At 46.0% G+C, this 22,793-nt stretch overlaps 1 protein-coding gene across 4 annotated transcripts in view; it reads left to right on the top strand.

Moving 5' to 3' along the window:
• Window positions 1-4,535: 4,535 nt before the first annotated feature.
• The window catches only part of LOC119164801 (sushi, von Willebrand factor type A, EGF and pentraxin domain-containing protein 1), a 91,202-nt gene continuing 72,944 nt past the window's right edge, over window positions 4,536-22,793 (top strand). For 2 of the 4 annotated variants that reach the window (XM_075873718.1, XM_075873720.1), the window contains exon 1: window positions 4,538-4,842. In XM_075873718.1, the coding sequence (XP_075729833.1) occupies window positions 4,752-4,842 (91 nt within the window). In that variant the 5' untranslated portion in view covers window positions 4,538-4,751. Of the gene's footprint in view, window positions 4,843-22,793 lie in introns of all 4 variants that reach the window. The other 2 variants (XM_075873719.1, XM_075873717.1) reach the window with 2 other exon arrangements.

The following is a 22,793-nucleotide window of genomic DNA, read 5'->3' as shown; positions in this document are numbered from 1 at the left end:
ACAAACATTCTTAGCTTGATAAAGCTATCAAGACATGCCTTCCCTACGTTTAGCAATCGTAGGAATGAAATTCACATGCCCGGCCGTTCCCGGAGTGGGAAAGGGCTAACCCTATTCATGGAATTTTCAATAAAATTCAATGTAATTGGAATATGGACGCCCATTCCGCAGAACTGCTTATAGGTAGATCACGAAGCAATGTAAAGGTAAAACGATTTTAAAAGAGAAAAAAATATACGACCAGCAAAAAAGGGGAAGGGGGACTGGGTGAGTGGTAAGCGGAGGAGGAAAAAAAAAGGAGTGTCAGGAGGAGAACTATACCTGAACAGGCTGTTTGTACAGCTGCATTTTTGGGGCGAGAGTGTGAGTTATTTCCTACCATGGTCAGCGAACCGGGTACAAATTGCAGGGTCGCACGCTGACGTCATGCTTCGCAAAAACATTCCTACAATTACCGCGTAGCACGATGGAACAATTGATATGGGGCTCGACTGCTCAACCCGAAGGTCGCGGGTTCGATTGCTACCGCGGCGGTCACGCGTCAATGGAGGCGAAATTTCAGAAGCCCGTGTACTGTGCCGTGTCGCGAACATGAAATAACACCAGATAGTCGGCAATTTGCGATGCCTTCCTCTACAGCGTCCATCGTAATGGCATATCGTGGTTTTTTCGTGGCGCGTGACACCCTATAGATATCGCTACTCATTCATAATAGTAGTATTCATTCCTTGCAACATTTACGTACTTTTCTTGACAATGAAGGGAAAGCTGCGAGGACGGAGCTACTCCACGGGTTCTTGAATAAGAACAGCGTACATATTGTTACGTCTGCTCAGAGATCAATGTGCGAGTGAAATTCGTCACAGGCTCCATCGGCAAGCCTTCGAAATAGCTGGAGGGCAACGATAGCACTCGCCTGAAGATGAAGACGCTATTTTTACTGAAGTGCATGTAAAACGTGCTACGCCGCCTCAGGCGTGCAAAACGCGATATGACACTGCATTAAGTGAAATAAATATGAATACCTTCTGTGTGAGTGCTGTGCAGTGGCGGATCAAGAGGGCGTGGGTCGAGGCCATCGCCCTCTCTAAAGTCTATGTCTGCACTCCCAACCCACAAGTAACGTTGCACCCACATCACTCCAGTGCTTGCTGCCCACCTCCTTCAACCATTGATTGATTTTGTGGGGTTTAATGCCCCAAAACCACTATTTGATTACGAGAGACGCCGTAGTGGAGGGCTCCGGAAATTTTGACCACCTGGGGTTCTTTAACGTGCACCCAAATCTGAGTACGCGGGCCTACAACATTTCCGCCTCCATCGGAGATGCAGCCGACACAGCCGGGATTTGATCCCGCGACCTGCGGGTCAGCAGCCGAGTACCTTAGCCACTAGACCACCGTGGCGGGGCCACCTCCTTTAACCAATTAGGACAAATGAAAGGGACCACTTTGAGCACAAATTAACATTACTTATGCTATTATGGGCTTCTTGTTAAAACAATCACCGAAAAGGAAAATGTCGAGACCACTCCCCCCCTCACCATTTTTCGTTAAAATGATCAACTCTCCCCGCCCCCTGAAAATGAGTGGCTGGATCCGCCGCAAGTGCTGTGTCTCTTTATATGTAGTATAAGATACAGTAATGTATTTTTTGTTTACGTTTTTTTTACTATGGCTCCGTAACCTTCCGTTCGTTAGAAGTGCGGCAGCTTGGGCTAGTTGGCATGACAAGACGATAGTTATAGCGCGAGAACAGCACAACCACAAAGAGACAAGAAGGACACGAGCGCTCGTGTCCTTCTTGTCTCTTTGTCGTCGTTTTGTTCTCGCACTATATCTATCTTCCCTTCGTTGGCGATAAATGTTTCCCGCGATCATAGAGCAGAAAGCAAATTTTCTCGTACATAGCATCCACCTCACACAACGACGAGACGCGAGGCAGTCCCAGCGAGGCGTGCTCGAATTAACTCTTTAATGACGCCCCATATTCAGCACTACATACAAGGCAAGAACGGGCATCCCGCCTGCGTGGCCTTCGGTGGCTTCCCGCATGACGATCACGTTCTGTGGGACGCTCCGGCTGGTCGTGTAGCCATGGGTGAGAGCGTCAAGCACATACCTACAAAGCTTAGACCAGTGACCCTGGGCGAATGAGTGGCAGTCTTCTCCCCATACAAAATGAAGGCACTACTAAAGAATTGGACACTTCTATAGGCCTTTCTGATGGTCTGGACTTGCTGTACTTTTATTAGTGGAATTGGAATGGGATTTTATTTTTAATAAAGTTGTTCCCTCTCTCTTTTTCGTGCATAGTACACCGAATAAAAAAAGAATACATTCAAGAGCTCGTTTTTGTTTTCGGTGAATACAATATTAATGATATCTAACAGATGGTAACGCCAATAAAAGTATATGGAAAGTTATTAGAAGTAATTGTTAATGCGAAAAAAAGTGGGTAAGGAAAACTTGAAAAATTGAACTTATAATATGTCACCAAAAAGCGACGAAGGAACCAAACAAAATGCAGACTTCTTCACTAAGTTCTACCTTGGCGAAATTCAAAGTGACTGAACATTACTCTAAGTGAAAAAATTGAAATAAATTGGTAGATATGTAAACCAAGAATATTTGCAATGAAGCATAAATTTCCAATAAGGAATAAATAGTTCCAAAGCTAGTATGTTAATTGTAACGTAGTTGAACTTGCCTAATTTGGAGTATCATGTTTTCATAAGAAATTAAAACGACGATTTAGCAGGTTAACAAACCTTAATATTTATTTTCACTGTTTCTTTTTGCCAAGACAGAGCATCTGTGACGAGAGCTCACGGCTTCCTCAAGCGCACTTTTCAGTAAAAAAGATAAAGAGTAAAATATATTTAGCACGCTACGAGGCAATGGCATTGTAATGAAAGAGGTCGAGTCATATTTCGGAGCATAAATGCTCGCGAAGTTAACAAAACCTCAGGGAAGCCATAAACCTGGAGACTTGTGACGAAGAAACCACCACCCTTTGGCGACCAAAGTGCCGAAACACTCGCTAGTTTCATTGTGGCCAGATAGGCCATTTCTTTCTTTTAGAGACTCACATAAGAAGAAGAAGGAGGAAAAGCGGCTCGTAAGTGATTTGAATGAGCAGCCGCATCTCCCACATTTCTCCCATCAAAAGTGGAAACTCGGCCGAACTGGACGACCCCGTTTCATCACCTCTCTGGAACACGAAAAAGAACACAACCACGCTACATTCATATTTCCTTTTGCACCGTACCCCCCCCCCCCCCCCTCCTTTTTTTTTGTTTGCGTCCATAGCAGAGAACGCGTCAATCATTGCTCTCTTTTTAAAAACACTTCGGAGACCGCCACCTTTCACGACGTTTTCACTTGAAGCGCATACACATTCCGCCGAGGATCTTCGAAGAATACAGAGGAGGTCATCGGTCACCGCGAGTTGAGAAAGCGCCACGCTCCGGTCATGGGCAGCGCAGCGAGCGACCCGAACGAGCGACAGTCGGGCGAAAAGGCCAAGTTGAAGGTAACAGCCCCGACCCAACTGAGAAGAAGACAGTTTCGAGGGCGAGAGAGAAAACGAGAAAAAAATAAAGAGCAAGAGAAGTAACCGGCGGCCGTCGAGGTTGTTGTCCTCCATACGGGCTTCAAGATGTGGGTCAGGAACGAGCGTGCTTCCTCCCGGCCCTCAAGAAACAACCACAGAGCAACGACAAACCCGGGCAACCCGGACTCGCGCGTCCCGTCCACCTTAGTTGCGTGCAGCGCCCACGAAGCAGTGCGAATGGCGCGGCCCGAACATGTACTGACGTCACTGGAACCAGAGCAGAAGCATCCTGGGACGCGAGTTTTGCGATGTCACATTAATGTTAGCAAATCATCGCATGCATCCTATTCACGCACAGAAGCGTTCCTGCCAAGTTGCCATCTCATCACACTGAAGCCGGTTAGCCTCAACTTGTTCATTATCGAAGACCCCATCGTGGAACTATAGCTGCGTTCAGAAGTTCCGTCCATGACGTCTTGCGCAAAGCTACCTGCTGCTAAAGCAAGTCCGCCGAGTCACATGCTGAACTCAGCGTTTTAAGCCTTCGAATGTGAACTCAAATGCGACCGCGTTTCAGAAGACTAAAGCGCTCGATACCCCCGAAACTGCGGGGCTGCTCCGGCGAGGCAGCAATGCGAGATCCGAAACGTCCTCTTTTGCTCTTCCGCCCCAAACGTAGGGAGGCGGCGCGCTGCACCGAAACGAGTCGCATCGCTTACCCCCCCCCCCCCCCCAAAAAAAAAAAAAGAAATCACCACCCTCGCCACCCATCGTAAATACGCTTACTCTCCCATGGGAACAACCTCCTCTCAACTAAATGGGGTGCGCTAGTTCCTCCCACTACGTCACCGGTGACGTCAGTCGTGACGTTTACCTCCGCGACACACCTGTAGAGCCCCCTCGCGGTGAAGAGTAGCCGGCGGGAGCCACGCGCGGAGGTAGAAGGAGAGCGGTAGACCAGTTCCTGGAGGAAGCAACGGTAAAGTGGAGGAGGGTCCCACTCCGGGACAAGAAAACAAGCGAAGAAAAAAACATTCGCAAGAAAGAAGCGTCAGCGGTGCGGGGAGCAGGTCACGAATTCTTACGGAGGAGCCTCGGCTACAGCGACGCAACGGTGCTGATCGTCGCAGCCGCCTTGTCGGCCCCGTGCTTCTCCAGAAACCGGTGGACGTCCGTCCGTGTGCTACAGGGCCGTCATGGCTACGGGCACCGCACCGTCTCGGATAACACTCACCGTTGCCGTGTTGCTCATCGGCGTCGCGGGGCTCACCACATCCGCAACTCCAGGTGAGCCGTGCTTTCAGCTTGCTATAGGCAAACGAAGCCTGTTCACTGGCCGGCGCGCGGAACCACCTGTCGCGTTCGCGGTGACGGAGCTTTGGCGACTCGTATAAGCATTTGCCGATGTTATGATATTCGACGCCTTGCTCAGCTCCCAGGCGGCAGTCTATGGCTTAAGGCAATGTTTTGTTTGACCTGCTGGTGTAGGTTGATATCTGTTTTAAGGCGTAAGAGGACAGGACAACTTCAAGTGTTCGTTATTACGGTTCTGTTTTCTTGCACTTTAGAGCAAACTTAACTATACAACGGAAAGATGTAATCCAGTGCATTGAGGTGTTCACGTGGTGCATGTGGTGCTCCAAGAAGCATTGTGTTTCTGGTCACCGTCCAGAAACGAGGACGTTCTGCTCACTCGACACCGGGGGCCGGCAGGTGCACGGAGACCGGATGTGTCTTAATTATGCGAGTTTTGTGTGGTTGCACACGCGCGCTCAAGCGAATGCTAGTGTTCAGACACGTGAACACGCTCGTCATTGTTCACACGCGCATGCGTGCTATTGTCAATATAAACAGCTTTTATGATGTCAACCACTTCGGCGCGTATAGTCGAGGCCACTCTAACTAGGACCAATGAGGCAAGAGGTTCCAATCAAGATAACAAGTGAGCAGAGTTGGTATTTCAACATTTTTTATTACTCATATGCGTACAGCAACAGAAAAGGGGGGCTAAAGAGTGGACGACATGAGCTATGACCGCAGTTTAAGTTTACTGCAATAACAAATCGATATAAGGGCACCGCGTCACGTGGGGGAATAAGGCCATTTGAAAATTCCTTTTCAATTTGAACAACCACGATTTGTCTAGACCATCTGCCAGCAAAGATTTCGGTTTGAATAGCTGCTGCGATTTGGTGGAAATTAGGAAACTGCAGCGCCCGTACAAAATTCCAGTAATTGCGCAAAACTTCATCTTTCCTGGTCGGGTTCAATTTGTTCACCATGGTAAGGACATCACAATCAGTGATAATATATCCACGTGGCGGCTGGATGATTTTTGCTTGGTAAACTGCAAGACACGTGCCAAATAAACCACACGTGCCGCCGTTTTCTTTTCTTTCTCTGAAGATTGCATAGTGTGCTGCCAAACTACACCTAAAAGGTGCTAAGGAGCAAGGAGCTTCAGCAGGTATTGAGCCTGTAGGCGCGGCAAAGCGCATATACCTCAGAAAAGAAAAAAAAAAGACCGAGCGGCCAGCAACGCGTTCTGCAAATGAGCAAGGTCACGTGACTCCTAAGAATTAGTGAATGAGTTCTCGCAGCGTTAGCAAAGCTGTTTTTTTTTTTTTACTTCGCTGTGATCTACGTTGGGGCATCATTCTTGAGGTCGTTCGTCACCTGAGCGCTTCTATTGTTGGTGCAGTTGTCAATAGCAGTCAGGAATTTCTGAACTTCTCCGGTGACACAATGAGTGCAGCGCGCTTGGAATTGGCGCGAAAGGCAACAGGTCGTGCTTCGCATGGGTTTACTAACGCGTTGCTGCCAAGTAAACAAGTTTTGAAGGTTTAACATGGCGCGAAACGTACACAACAGCGCGCGCAGTTGCTTGTTGCCTTCTACCATCCTGACTGTCATTTGGGTTGTGCCTACCGAACGACATCGAAACTGTCGTGAAGAGTTCGTGGTAAAAAAAAAGCGTTCTTTTTATTTTATATTTATTTTGTGGGTGGTGGGAGTAATATTTGAGAAAAAAGAAGGCACCAAATTTCTGCAGCCCTTTAGGGAGCACGATGCAGTGCAAGCGAGCATTCACAGAAGGCACGTGAGTGTTTACCATCAGTGTAGGAGAGGGTTCAACAGGTTCAACACGATGAGCTAATTGTGTGTTCGGCTTCTTCGCGCGAAAAGTTACTATAATAGTTACTTGTACTGAGAATGAGGCTGCTGCTGCTACCAGCACGTGCTGCACCGTCCTCTACTCAGACCGCAGTGGTGGGGAAGCAGGCATTCCGCATTCAGTGGATGTACTGCTGTGTTCGATCTCTGTTCCTGTAGGGGAACCACTGGTTTTTCCAGAGAGCGGCAGAGATATTTTACCATGGGACTCTGTGGAGCAGGAAACGTAGCCTTTCGTTGCAGCTTTATGTTCTGTTTTTTTCTTTAAGCTCGCCACGGTGGATCAGTGGTTAAGGTGCGCCGCTGCCGACCCGAAGGTCACGTGTTTGATCCCAGGCACGGTGCATGGCCGCATTTGGGTGTAGCGAAATGGCAGATGCCCATGTACTTGTGATGTGTCAGTGCAGGTAAAAGAACACCGAATGGTCCGAATTTCCGAAGCCCTACACTGGGTGACCCGAATATTACTATGCTGCTTTTCAATCCTCCTCATGGTGTTGCAATAATTTTGCACGAGCCTGAACGAAAGGAAGGAGTAACATTGAGTGGGCTTTTCATGCTTTTTTCCCCCATCAGATACACCTATCAGATGACAAGAAAAACATTATTTCATTGCTTATGTTCATTCCGATGCATTCGCTCAATCCCCCGTGAGCAGCATTTGTGTGAACTGACACTTTGCAGAATAGTTAGTGCGCATGCACAAATGCATATTGTCCAAACTGCCTCGACCAAATACTAGCACAACAAACTTTTAATTATTCGGAGAACTGCGTGCATAAAGAGAGCAGCAGCATCAGAAGCTCATCTTTACTGTCGTCTTCACTTATTCAAAAACTGCTTGTCTTGCCATCAACACAAAGAATGTTTCCTTATTAGCTACTACTAATCCGCATGGGCTGCCCGTTTCTGGTGTCTACGTCGGTTCGCGCAGTTTCTTTGATAATGGGATTGCAACTAATACTAGAAATTTTCTTGATTTAAATTCCGAGAACTTCAATAATCTTACGTGCGTTTAATAAAAAAAGAAGCATACTGGGCTACCTTATCGCCTCCCGCGTCTCGCATGTGATCGAATGTAGCCGCACGCCTACCTGATGCCCAAATGTGTGGTGACGCAACAAATAGATGTGACCATCGCATATGCCGGCGGGCAGTCTGGTAGCCATCGTGCGGGCACGCTGTTTTGTTTGCTTTTTATTTTTCGCCGTCACAGAGCAGTGCGTATTAGCTTGTTTTTGGGTGCAAGTCAGCCCAGTAAATTACCTTAATTGTATTGCTGTCGCAGTATGCCTCTCTACTCGTCTGTGCACCAGCCAGCACATGGTCACAATAATGTCACTATAATGCAAATACAATATTCTCAATAATTTCACAATAATGTCACACGTGACAATAATGGCACGGGTATGCAAATACCACTTTAGCAGAGCCGCTCACATGGCGCCGAATGAATGAAGACGACAAAGCGGTTGCTTGGCGCCGAGTCTGGGTTACCCCTGTTGACATTTATTTTGTGCGCTCTGTGCAGTGTCATCTGGTTCTGACTGAATGCCCCTAAATAAGTACTCCCCCGTAACATTATGATCATAAGTAACGCTGCAGTGGAGGGCTCTGAATGTTTTGGACCACTTCAACGAAAACGCGGCTTTTTCACCTTCATCGAAAACGCGGCTGCCGGGTCCGAGATTTCATCCCGAAACATGCACGTCAGCAGCGAATACCAACTCGCCCCAACAGTCTACTCTTCGGAAATGTTCTTCACAGTGAACTCTTCTCGCTGTCATTTTCTGCGTACAACCAATTTTATTCGCGTTCTAAGGAACTACAGAGTCGTAGTTGCAGGCCGTGGCGACTATGACTCTATACATGCAAGTAACTTTTGAAAAAAATCTTTCTGGTCTTCACGCCCGCTCTCCTGGATAGTATTGGTAGATATCGACGCACTCACAGCTCGAAACACATTCACTGAACGACAGTCGTTGAATGGAAAGACGTTCTTGCCACGAAGCAAACTCGCAGACTTTTGCGAACCGTCAACTCGATATGGTGGGCTCGACTCGTTTCGCCGCTCCCTATACGAGCTGGTCGGCTTCAGCTGAACGCTTCGTGAACTCTTTCGGTGGTATGCGTGAAGAAGCCGTGCAGTGTCCGCCACGGTGATTACTCGGTTGCTGACGCGAAGGTCATTGGTTCGATCTACGCCGTCGCATTCCGAAGGAGACAGAATGCTCTAGTCCTTTGTACTGTGCATGGGCCTCAGCGGGGTGCTACAAAAAGGGCCCTCCCCTCTACCAAAGCCCCATGTTCCTCCCCAGACGCAAAGCGTGTGTGCACCTCCGACTACAAAATCCTGCCAGTGCCCTTGCTGCTGTGCAATAGGCACCCGATAGTGGACCAGAAGGCGCGACGAAGCCTTTTGGGCCGCGTCATCATTCTAGGTACCGACCGCCAGGGATACCAAAAAAGTAAAGCTCTCGCTGAACACATGATACGCTGATGTGTCGATGCGCTTTTTGGCGCATTTTCAAAGAACGTTTCCTGGGCGCTTACTTAAGGCTGGTGCACACCGGCGACTAGCAGCGGTCGCGCGACCATTTGCGACTGGTCGCAACCAGTCGCGAACGGTCGCAAACGGTCGCAAAGCGACTGCGTTGGCCAGTCGCTTCTTGACCGATTTTTCAGTCGCGCGACTGCAGTCGCAAAGCTGCTTAACCAATCAGCGATGCTCAGTTTTTTTTTTTTCATTGCGCTGGCTTCCTGCCGCCAGATACAAACGAGTGCGTTCCTCTAGGTCTGTGGCACCATGGCCACCACGGAATACTTGGCTTGGAGATGGCGGGGCGCAGCAACTCGAGCAAATTGTCGAATTTACGTGGTGGCATTCGCAAGAAGCTAAACACCGTCAAAGTAAAGAGAAAATAAATTGTGCACTGTCTTTTCCCCGTACTCGGAAACTTTTTTTCGTCTTGAACTTGACTTGTCAGCGCATTCAACGCAGCGTGTTTGGAAGACGTTTGTACTTCATGCCTTGGCAACGACTTAAGACTCCACGTTCGAGACGCATTTGTGCTGCATTGTAGGCTGTGGCAAGTCAAGGGAAATTTAAGGATGGTTTCTGAATACGTACGACTCTCGGAAATACTCCTCGTCGTGTCAGCGCAGCTCTGAAGGCAGGCGGCTTGCATGGCCGGTCAATTCCCGCGATAGGAAGGATGGTCACATCCACTACCGGCTTTTTTTTTTCTTTGGAGGCATCTGTGATGCCAGCGCTGACACCATGGCACAGTGCATCAGCACCATGAAATTGTCTTGTTCTTCGCTTGAATCGAACTTGACGCTGTTGGGAACGCTGTGCGAGAACGGACTCAGCTGGCGGCGATCAGCTGATCGCGCCGGTCTCAGGAGTTCTCGCTCATAACGAGATCCGGACGTGACTCTCCGGTTTTGCGACTTCCGGTCGCTCGCATGCAGCCTCTGTGGGTGTGAACATCAGTCGCTTTTTGGTCGCCAGTCGCGAATGGTCGCGCGACCGCTGCTAGTCGCCGGTGTGCACCAGCCTTTAATCAGCCGTGACCCCCCTGCTCACAACTAAAAAAAGAAAATAATATGCACTGACAAGTCCAGCATTGCCGCGTCTACTCTCTGTAGGCTACGCATTGAAAGACTCGGTTTTGCTGCGCCCACTCGCTAGGCCGTGCGTTCTGGCGCTACCATCAGTTCTTGTAAACTGCATTGCCAGGTGCTTCTATCAGGGCCCCTTTAAAAACACCACGTGCTCAAAATTTCCGGAGCTCTTCACTACGGCGTCCGTCGTTATTATATCGTGGTTTTAGTACGGAGAACGGCAGAAATTATTGAGCGGCGGTGCAGTGGCTGTTCCTACATTTACGCTGTACAATTAAAACAAAAGATAATAAAAATAGCATTGTTGTCGTATCAGCACGAGATATCGCAAGCAATTAATAAGCGGTATACTGGTGTATTTCACACTGCTTGCCGCTTTCTCTCGACCGTGCTCCGTATTCTCCCGCAAAGAGCCTTTCATTGAAATTTCAGGACGTGAGCGTTTGATAGGACGTAACACAACCCCGGCATTTTGTGCGCATTCGACGCGCTCACTTTCGATATCGTGCACCTGCATTGGGGCCTTCGATATCGGGAAGTTTATTAAATTAAATGCCTTTTTGGGGGATATAAAAGCGATATGCAGTAAATCGTCATGTCTTGCAGCCTGTCTGTACGAACATTATTATTAAGATCTGTAATAATGTACCTTTTCAAAAAAAAGTGTGTTCAAATTTCACTAAGACACTAGAAAAACACTATTTAGAGGAATGTTCTGATTTATTATTAGCGAGTTATTTTAATATTATGCATGTCCTAATTTTATATGCAAGTAAATGTCGTTGTGTTTCTTTCTTTTTTGCGCTTTGTGGTTATTTCATGTACTGTTCTGCTTCTTTTCTCTTTATTCATATTATATAACTTCTTTAGTTAAGCTTTCTCGAAGTGCCCTTATAAAATGTATCTTTTTGGACCCAAACTATCCCATGGCTAGGGCCCACAAAGTGTGTGCAAACTTTATGAAATAAAATATGAGCAATAAAATTTCAATTCCAACGACGTAACTCAAGCTAAAAATAAAAAAGCTAACCAGTTCGGTCAATCACTATTGTCACTGCAACATTAGATCCAGCAAAGTATTGTCGACGCAATGTAGAGTTGACTTGCAAAGATGACAGTGGCATTAATTACACAATTAAAAAACACTCAAGAGTTCATGTTCGCGCTAAATTATTTCATATCGGCCTTTTCTTCGTATGCGTGGATACGAGCATTCAGCCATATGATGTTAGGTTTTGCGAATCTAGTATTTGGCACTTAGGTTTAGACAATACTTCAACAGGTAATGAACATGTTCTGTAAATAAGTCAACAATAACAAGAAATAGATCTAATTACCTGGTTTCAAAGGTGTTCCTTTACATGCACGACCAAATGTGTTTCCAAACAAAATAACCTTCCTATACCAACGATTAAAATTTGTTTTCATCCAACACTCGGACGCTGTTTTCTTTCTTTTTTAATATTGTGAAGAGTAACAAGAATTATTTCATTCGCTTTGTAATCTAAAACACCGAATTAGTTTATTTTTTTTTGAATAAATTTACTATGAAAAACGTGGCATTATCAATTTCCCTACCGTGGGCTAAGTATCATTCAAATATACCCCTAAAATCAGCGATAGCGACGTGTGGATTTCAAAGTGACTTTTTCATACTTTATCCACATTGGCACAAGCAAGTTTTCCGAATGTTGGTACGTTAAGTGTCTGGCGCCCTCAGAAGACAAAGTACTTCATTTTCGGGGTAATCTATGACGTCATCTACCACATTTACTACCTTTTTTGTTTTCGCGCTTACCATGGGTCTTCACGCCGCAATTAAGCTTGGTGTTTTGGTACGGTTAAAGAGTATTTTACTTGAAGAAAAAAAATTGGTTTTCGCTTTAATAATGATATCTGGGGTTTCATGCCCCGAAGCCACGATACGATTATGAGAGACGCCTTAGTGGAGGGCTCGGGAAATCTTGACCACATGGCGTTCTTTAACGTGCTCCAGCATCGCACTGTGGCTATTTTTCGACGTAGGCATTTTGCCTACGTCGAAAAATAGCTGCGGCGGCTGGGATCGAACAGGTGATCTTCGGAAGAGCAGCCACTGTTGCACAGCGGTGGTGGCATTTCTTTTTAGTGCCATTTTGAAAGGGCACAAACATAAAATTTCATTCCTGCGGGACCAACTCACGCGGACATGCGTTTGTCATCTGCAAGACATCCACAGCGAACATAGCTTGGAAAGTATTTTGCATGAATTTGGAAGCTGGCGTGCGCTATTGAGCAGTCTCCTCAAAGGTGAATATATGGTGGCTTCCTCATTTTCCTCATGTCACCTAACTGCAGTCAATACAGATTATGGTGACACCATAGCCGCTATATTTACTTTCGTCCCGTGTGCTCTAGCAGACGCTGCGGCAGCTCGAGAGACCGTGGAAGCGGCACGTGTGTTGAGTTTCGTTTGGCGACAATGCTGTCCCGTTTACCGTTCTAGCGGACTTCTTCAGGTGTACCATGCGGAAGTGCGTCTCAGTTCTGTGTGCTGACGTGGTCCAGTGTTGCACACGCTAAGTGTGCATTGGCTTGCCGTTTTTAGGTATCACTCAAACCGAAACATAGACTGGTTGATTATCAGGAGCTCATAGTTAATTATCCCTCTAGAGCTGCAGCGAACAATGTGTCATGTTATGACTAAGAAAGTCTCAGGAAAACACTGCAGAAAAAAAAAGAAAGACGCGCGGGCAATTTTTTTTTCTACGCATTCCCAGCGTTGGCCTTCATATTTGTGAATTCAGGTAGCATCGACCAAAATGCCAGTGTATTGCTACACTGCTTTGACGAACATACATCTCGGGTAAACTTTTGTTGTGAAATTTTTCTTCTCAATATTTTCACCATAAATCTAAAAGCCTCTCACATGCACCGTAACGCAACAGGGCAGTTTTTTCTGCGATTCTCGTCAGTCCAAAGCTGTTTCGCAGTAACGCTTGCTTCCAAGCTCGCCCCTTAAGCAACTCAGGATCGTGCAACTTGGGCACATCAGGGACGTTTTCTCGTAGACCATATCATACTACGGCAGTTTCCGTACACAATGCCATTTCCTAAGAGCTATAGCCTAACTAAATTGCCTGTAACTGTCCCGAACGCTTGTCCCTGTAGCCCATCTACGGGCGCACCAATCATTTCGTGACGAGTACAATACGTTGCCAATAACGAAACCCATTTGGATAGCAACAGCATAACTATTCATTTGGGACTCCTAGTGAAATGGCAGCAATCGATCGATCTTTTGTTCCGTAATCGATGATGCAGCTCCGGAACGAGTGAACAAGGAATCAGCTTGCGTTCACAGCCCCTCCACAAAGTTGCAGTTTTGCGTGTTTGTACAGCAATGTTAAAAGGGCATTACCGTTTTAATAAAGCGTCTGGACACTTTGCTATTTACGAGGGGCATCAAAAGTTACGCAATGAACGTGGTGGTTCTACTGCCTTAGAAATTAATCATTTTCAGTAAGCTTGAAATATGGAGTGCAATTTTTAACATTGCGATATGTTCTGAGGAATAAAAGTGCTGTTACACAGTCGAACAACCTGTGGGCGTGGTTGAGTCCTGTTTGTACTTCACGTAACTCTGCTGATTCTGAATATCGCGATGAAAAGAACGTTTTGCGAGAGCTGCCTACGGACACAAAACTTGGCAGCAACAGTTCCTCTTAGTATGAATGTGCGCTACCAATATACATTATTCGTAGAACACGTTTTTAGGTGCGAATTGAATGCTTGGGAAGTTTTTTTTTTATGGTTGCCTGGGACTCAACGCACGAACATTGTCTTGCTTGCAAACGAGTTCTGCGAAACCAGCAAGGTGGTAGAAATGTTAAGAAATTGAAACAAGTAAAGCACTCGTTTGTAGCACGAAGCCACAATGAAATCCGCACGGATCTCTCAGAGAGAAAAGCCTCTTAGTTGCCGAAAAATTCGTCCTGGTCCGGGGTATGCGTGTGATGCGGCTCAACAACAAACGGGTGGTCGTCTTCTTTCTCGTTTTTATCGTTCTTGCCTGTATATCAAGTGAGGTGTATCGCAGCTAAACTGGTGGATGAACATTAAATTTCCCGCAATCCTGGTATAAATAAAAAAAAACATATAAAGTCGAAAGCGAGAGGGGTAGCTCAAAGGTCCTAAACTCACCTCAACTATATAGTGGGCCACAATCACGAAATTTGGTGGGCCGGCACAGTGGGAAATCTCAGAGTTGGAGCTGGCAGGCAGGGCTACCCGGAACAAAACGACATAACCAACGTTGCCATAAGCGAGAAGCTGTTTCCAATATCTCATGTATGGACCATTCCTGAAGTGGATTTGAAGCCAAACATATCCATGGTGATCTCCAGATTGCAGTATGAACGCCGAATATAGTCTAAGGGCCTTTTAAGACCACCTAACGTCCGTAAACCACCATATCCGGCGTCTACATCAGACGTACGTGCGGGTCTATGCGAACGAATCTAAACATCTGACAACAACAAAAAAGTAATCAAAAGGTGGTTAACCCAAGCAAACAAAATAGAAAGCCAGAACACTGTAAAAGAACCAACGTTTAGCCACCCGTCAATCGAAACATATACGACAGAACTAAAATTTTACCGGAGCAAAATAGAAAGCCACAAATTATGATTCAATGCACACTGCTTCCTGCTCATCATAAGCTGTCAATACCAGAATGGCTAAACTGGCGATACCATTTGACGGTGGGCTGTTCCAGCTTAGTGGTGATTGAAGGCGGCGATTTCACTGGCAATTTTAACAATAATAATAACCGTTAACTTTGAATGCCTCGAAATTCTTGAAAACCATGATATCGTTATGAGGCCGTACTTCAGGGCTTCGGAAATTTCGACCAGCTGGGGTTCTTGAACGTGCGTCTAATACACGGGCCTCAAGAATGTTCGCGTAGTATACATCAAAAAATACCACAGAGGTAGCATAATGGTATACATCGAAAATGTGGTTGCCATGGTTGGTATTCAATCATGCGACCTTCAGGCAGCGATAACACTGGCGTTGAATGATCGCTTTGCTTCGCGACGGAGGTCTCGCATGTCGAAAAACATGGCGACCAGTAAAAACACGCAAATTATAGTCAATATTCAAACAAGCTTTCAGACGCACATTCAGCAAAGCTAAATGATTTGACGTTGTGTATCATTTCGCAAAAATCACGTGCACGCCAGACTGCCATGCAGAGAATACACACTCTCGAAACTTTATAATCTAGATTACTGAACATAAAAAGATCGACCTCCTTTTTCACGATAACACAGAAGATGCGCACTCCCCCTAGTGAAAAATGACAAAAGTAAAAAAAAAAACAAGATAAAGCGTCATCTGATGAGCCATAACGAACGAATAAAAAGGGTGTTCATTTTTTCGAGAGCACGGATGAGCTTACTGTGCAATAAACTGTTTTTGTGTAGTTCCTCTTGTTCGGCGTAGTTTTGAGAGACGGCGCATAAACGTGGTGCCTCATGGCAGTCCGGAAATATGTAATGCATTGTGTATTGCCTTATACGTTGCAGTCTGGGTATATTTGTACATGCGCGTACACGGATGTATACACTACATCGCATGTACATGACGTAAGCGATGGCATGTTTATCTTTAATGCGGCACTAAAGAGAAAAGTATTTTTTTCCGGCAGTAGTAACTTGGTCTTTCACAATACAAGAATATCCACGCTTGTAGCGAGGAAACACTTGGTTAACCATAGAAGAGGCGCAAAACGCGGGTGGCGACGCCAGCTGGAAATTCCCGCACCAAACGCCGTGAGGTCACAGAAAATCTATTACGTTGTATACGTAATTCCTGTACGGTAGAAATTAATTTTATCGTTCTCTGAGGGCGCGACTGATTTCACAAAGGACGTTTCATTGAATTTTGTTTGGCTGATGTCCCCAAAAAATTAACAAGTTCACTCTGAAATCAGCGACGTCTCGTGAGGAAATTTAAGAACAAAACTTTGATCTTGATTTTCTCATTCCTTATAATAAAGCTATTATGGTAATATTGATTGTGCCAGTGCTTTCATATTACGCTTTATATATCTAGACGAATTAAATAGTTTACTTCAGTGCGCCATTAAATCTAACGCATTCTGCTATTGAGCGGCGAAGAACGCAGCGATATGAATTCGGCTTGCGTCCGGTTCATCTTTCACACGCGGCAATCGAGCGACTTCTTTTCCATCGTGTCCTAAACGTCATCGCCGCGAACGGCGATACAAATCAATGCATTCCGCATGCCGTTCCTTACGCGCAGCGAAGCGACGCATTTCGAGACCTCAAAGTGCAAAAGGGTCACGCGCGCCGCAATACCCGCTTATCGCGGTCTTTCTAGGACCTCAACCTTCCCAGGAACAACAGCGGCAGCCGAACAAACGCAACACGCACAAACAAAACGAATGAAACCATGTCAATGCAAAACGCCACCGCGCATATATATATATATATATATATATATATATATATATATATATATATATATATATATATATATATATATATATATATATATATATATATATATATATATATATATATACTGTTTTTTAGATCTCTTTACTGTGTCAAAACACGGAAAAAACAAGCCCTTAGGTACACACTTCTTTCCCTTATATATATACGGGCCAAATGCCGACGCTTGCACTCGGCTTCCCGTTTTCGAAAGTCCGGGTCCTCTTGTCGACGCTTACGTTTCAAAGCGGCCGAATCCGGTGCTGCTGCTCGACGCTGACGTCTCTCAGCGGCTTCACGTTCTCTAAGTTGAGAATCTTCCGCTCGACGCCGACGTTTACGTTCGGCGTCGCGAGCTCTTCTCCGCGCTGCCTTGTCTTCGGACGACGACTTGGTTGTGGTTCCGCCAACACTTTGGCCGGCGCTGGTCGAAGGGACGTCGATCATTGCGACCTCGGACGTCGACGCGCCGTACAAACCAACCGACGAGCGGCAACTGAGCGAGCGAGCACCGATCGGAGCATCAAACGCGCTATTCGAAGGTTGTAGGTTCGATTCCTGCTCACGGCTGGTTAGTTTTTCACCCACTTCCCTTTCTTCTTATTTACATTCCATTGGTTCTAATAACTTCTATATATTCCTTGGCATTACTGTCTGTTAAATCTCATTATTATTGTGTCAAAACACGGAAAAACGAGCTCTTAGGTATACACTTCTTTCCCATATATATATATATATATATATATATATATATATATATATATATATATATATATATATATATATATATATATATATATATATATAATGAGTTGGAAAAGAAGACGACAAACGTAGAAAACACAAGTTTTGCTAACGTTTCGGCACGAGCTTTCTGCCTTCGTCAAAGGCAGGATCTCTGACGAAAGTTACCCGTATGATTGCCCTTGTACTTTTTACTTATTGAAAGGAATAACAGGAGATATTGAGGCCTTTGTGTTGGCACCGGTACCTATTTTTTTTTTGCTTAGCAGATGAAATAAGCTATGAAAAACTAATTTAAAAAATGACACAAAATAGTATACAGTTGCGTCGGTGGTTCAGTGGTAGAATACTCGCCTGCCAGTATACAGTTGCATGGAAGATGCGAAAATACTGTACAGTCGAATATTATATGAGTCACAAGCCTTGAAGTCGGAGTTCAGATAAGCCGAAAATATGTTCATGTGTGTCTTTAAGGAATAAACGGATAATGTTACGGTAGATGCACACGCATGAAAACGGTTCTACTGGTGTAGGTGATGTGTAATGACTTTGTTAACTCACGTCGCGATGAACAGCCGGTTAACACCTCAACATGGCAGCAACCCAGCGTACTATTTCCTAACAGAGTCCCTACAGCCCCTGAAGAATCATAGAAACAGGCTAGCTTCAAACTGGCAGCAGCTATCACAAATTGCGTCACTCGCAATGTTGTGTCACCGATAGCGCTAAGTGTCGAAGTTAGCGCGAGCGAGTGCCATTGACCCCGATAGCTATGTACGCCGTATCACTTCTCTCTCTCTCTCTCTCTCGCTCACTCTCAACTGCTTCTTTCATTCGGGAGGAACATTCATGCGGACACAACACACACATACTCGTTACACGTGCTGTACGCATAGGCAAACAACGACATCGCCCCCGGCGACGTGCATCACGCTCGAGGGTGCGAGAACATTTCGGTTTGCACGACGCCGCACCGAGAGCAAACAATGGCGGGACGAACGCGTCACAGCCGTGCCCTCGAAACGGTGTCATCGAGCAGCAACAACGGCTCCCGATGTCTGTTCACGGTACAGGGATCATTGAGTTCGCATGGGCGTAGAAGGATTCGGGGCTTTGCGGCGACGGCTTGTAGGCTTGCGTGTATGCGAGAGAGAAAGGGGAGGGGGGAGAAGACACTGAGAAGACGCCGTTACGTCGTCCGCTTCGAATGTTACGCGCGCTCTACTAACACCGTGATGGCTCGCGGGGCATTGTGGGGTTGGTGTATCACGTTTGATACGCGCAATGGGCTGTTCACTCGAAGAACTGCGGTACTATACGAACGCTTGTTTGCAGCGTAAATCTGAACTACAAAGGCCCGCTGTTGAGGCAGAGAGCACTAAACGAATCATTTAATGTATTCGTTTATTCATTTTACTTAGACAAAAAGAATATTGCCTGCATATGTATGCAGCCCCATGTCGAATTGGCTGTTTAAGCGACTGTTCTTTGAAAGAATGCGATTGCATCGCAGTCAGGGGAATATAAGCGTCCCTTGAGTTGTTTAAAAAATTTCGCGATGAAATCTCCCCCTTGTTTAGAGTGGCGCGTTGCGAAAATGCAGTGCCATCACAACGTAACGCCAGAGCGATATGCGCGTCGTCAATGTAATTTGTAGTAATTGTGTCTTACGAGGCGCCTTCATAATTTTCGAGAGGTGATGTCTCTCAGTATGAGATAAACTCAAGTTCAGATTAATTTATGATGAAATGAATAAGTACGAAGTTCACTAGTTTAAACGAAGTGGTATTGCGTTAGGTGTGGCTGCATTCCCATTTTATCGTTGATGTGTATAAATCTACCATGAATTCCTGAGTCGTGTTGTTCAACGATTGACGCTGGATTGTGACGCAGGTGGAAACGCGAACACTAGTGGTAATGTCATTTGACGTCAGTCTGAAAGAACAACAAAAAAAGAGAGAATCGAACAAGAGTTGTCAAGATAGAGGGTCCGTGATAACGTTGAGAGCAGGTCACAGATAGAAGTATTCTAATTATTCGTTGTAATCTCTAGACCATAATGAACTTAATCCAACAGCAACAACCCCATTTTTTCTCCATCCGCAAACAGTAGTGTTCGTACTTCTGAAGTTTACATTGTATGCAAAACAACACGACCACTGCGTGGATCCTGGCTACGAGAATTCGCGCTGTTGCTCCACTTTCTAAGGCAATTTAGAATTTAAGCTTCATGCCGATGGTAGACTTGCGTGAACACACAGAATTACGCTAAGGTCTGTGACATTCCTACACTCTCTTCATATTATTGTACCACGAGCACGGCTGCCCTGAACAAGACATCAGTGCGTGCCAGTTGTAGGACCCAAATAGGTGGAGTACACAACCGAACGGACTGCATGATTCGGAGGGGCAATTTGGGTGGCCATTGTTGTACAAAATTATGGGGCTGGCTAACATCTTAGAAACCTGAGAGGGTGTTTGCATATGCAACGTATTGCATACAATGAGTCCCCAGAAATCTCGGCCGCCTAGACACGCGTATTACCTTCAATGAGAGCGTATAGATTACGGGTAGCGCGCCCGGTGATTGAACCTATCTAGTGCCCCCCCCCCCCCCCACCCCACCTTCCGAAGCCATGGTGGTCTATATATTTATTTATTTAGAAGTTACCTTAAAGAACTACAGTATTACAACAGGGGTGTGGATACATGAATGGAGGAGAAACAAATGTGTTATCGGCGTTCACTGATATCCACACAGCGGCAAGCAATCAATGATATAGCCCTTTATGAGGGGCTCCATTGTGAGGAATTACGTGATAATCCCGTCAGCCTTGAACCCTGTAACGCGCCTTTCGGGACCTTAGCATTTCGCATGGCTCTTGCGACGTTTAGTAAACTCGTGTGACATTGTTGAGCGTGTGTTGTTCATAAACTCCACATAAGTTAAAGGGATGTCGTGAAACGTTTACCAAAAATTTTCACCCCGCAGAGGTGGTCTATCAACTAAGATACTCGACTGCTGACCCACAGGTCGCGGAATCGAATCCCGGTTGCGGCGGCTGCATTTTCGATGAAGGTGAAAATGCTGTAGGCCCGTGTGTTCAGATTTTGGTGCACGTTAAAGGGAAGCGGTGATGGCGTAGTGGTTAGAGCATCCGCCTCGCATGCAAGAGGTCCGTGGTTAAAATCCCGGTGCCGCGCAGTTCCCAACCGGACTTAAAAAAAAAAAAAAACCGCGTGTTGATGGAACTGCATTAAGAGGCCTGGGGTGCGGCCTCACCGGTAACCACCGCCGGGAACGCACTCCCTCACCAGAGAAGGATTGGCCACCCTGGTGCAGTATCTGGCCACTACCTCCCACATGCATACGTCAAATAACTCACGGCCCTCAGTCCCCAGCAGCTGCGAAGCAACTGACCACGACGGCGGTCAGATCTGCAACGCAGCAGAGGGTGCTAAAAATCTCTGGATCCGGACAGGCCGCCATTGGAACCTGAACTTGGCAACGTTTAACGCTAGAACCTTATCTAGTGAGGGAAGTCTAGCTGTACTATTCGAGGAGCTAGAGGGTGTTAAATGGGATATAATAGGGCTCAGTGAGGTCAGGAGGACAGATGAGGCCTATACTGTGCTACAGAATGGGCACGTCCTTTGCTATCGGGGCTTGGCAGACAGAAGAGAACTGGGAATGGGGTTCCTAATTCACAGAAACATAGCTGGCAACATAGAGGAATACTATAGCAATAATTAAAGGGTGATAAGTATTGTAATTAAACTGAATAAAAGATACAAGATGAAAGTAGTACAGGCTTACGCGCCTACATCCAGCCATGATGACGCTTCAGTTGAAAACTTCTATGAAGACGTGGAATTGGCAATGAGTAAGGTAAAAACACAGTATACTATAGTTATGGGCGACTTTAATGCAAAGGTAGGGAAGAAGCAGGCTGGAGACCAGGCAGTAGGAGATTATGGCATCGGCACTAGAAACGCCAGAGGAGAGCTACTAGTAGAATTCGCAGAACGCAATAATTTGCGGATTTTGAATACCTTCTACCGAAAACGAGAAAACCGCAAGTGGATATGGAGGAGCCCTAATGGCGAAAATAAGAACGAAATAGACTTTATAATGACTGCACACCCAGGAATCGTGCAGGATGTGGAAGTGGTTGGCAAGGTACGATGCAGTGACCATAGAATGGTGCGGTCTCGAATTCGCCTAGACTTGAAGAAGGAACGACAGAAACTGATACGCAAGAAGCCAATCAATGAGCTATCACTGAGAGGGAAAGTACAGGAATTCAGAGTGTCACTGCAGAACAGGTACTCGGCTCTTAGTGAGGAAACCAACCTTAGCGTAGATACAATGAATGATAATCTGACGAGTATCATTACGGAGTGTGCAGTGGAAGTTGGAGGCAGGGTAGTTAGACAGGACACTGGCAAGCTTTCCCTGGGAACAAAGAACCTAATTAAGAAGCGTCAAACCATGAAAGTGTCAAGTACAACAGACAAAATAGAACTGGCAGAGCTTTCGAAGTTGATTAATAGACGTAAAGTATGCGATGTAGGAAGGTATAACATGGAGAGAATTGAACACGCTCTGAAAAACGGAAGAAGCGTCAAAGCAGTGAAGAGGAAACTTGGGATAGGCAAAAGTCGGATGTATGCACTAAGGGACAAAGAAGGCAAAATAACTACCAATATGGATAGGATAGTTGAAATAGCGGAGGAGTTTTACAGAGATCTGTACAGTAGCCGAGACAACCACGACCTTAATACTATAAGAACTAGCAGTAACCCAGATGACACCTCACCAGTAATGATAAAAGAAGTCAGAAAAGCTTTGGATTGATTGATATGTGGGGTTTAACGTCCCAAAACCACTATATGATTATGAGAGACGCCGTAGTGGAGGGCTCCGGAAATTTCGACCACCTGGGGTTCTTTAACGTGCACCCAAATCTGAGAACACGGGCCTACAACATTTCCGCCTCCATCGGAAATGCAGCCGCCGCAGCCGGGATTCGAACCCGCGCCCTGCGGGTCAGCAGCCGAGTACCTTAGCCACTAGACCACTGCGGCGGGGAGAAAAGCTTTGGAGCGCATGCAAAGAGGCAAAGCTGCTGGTGAGGATCAGGTAACATCAGATCGGCTGAAAGATGGAGGACAGATTGTGTTAGAAAA

The sequence above is a fragment of the Rhipicephalus microplus genome, chromosome 9, assembly GCF_043290135.1.
Source record: "Rhipicephalus microplus isolate Deutch F79 chromosome 9, USDA_Rmic, whole genome shotgun sequence".
NCBI classification, from domain to species: Eukaryota; Metazoa; Arthropoda; class Arachnida; order Ixodida; family Ixodidae; genus Rhipicephalus; species Rhipicephalus microplus.
The sequence above is the reverse complement of the archived record's forward strand: the minus strand, read 5'-3'. Positions and strand labels throughout refer to the sequence as shown.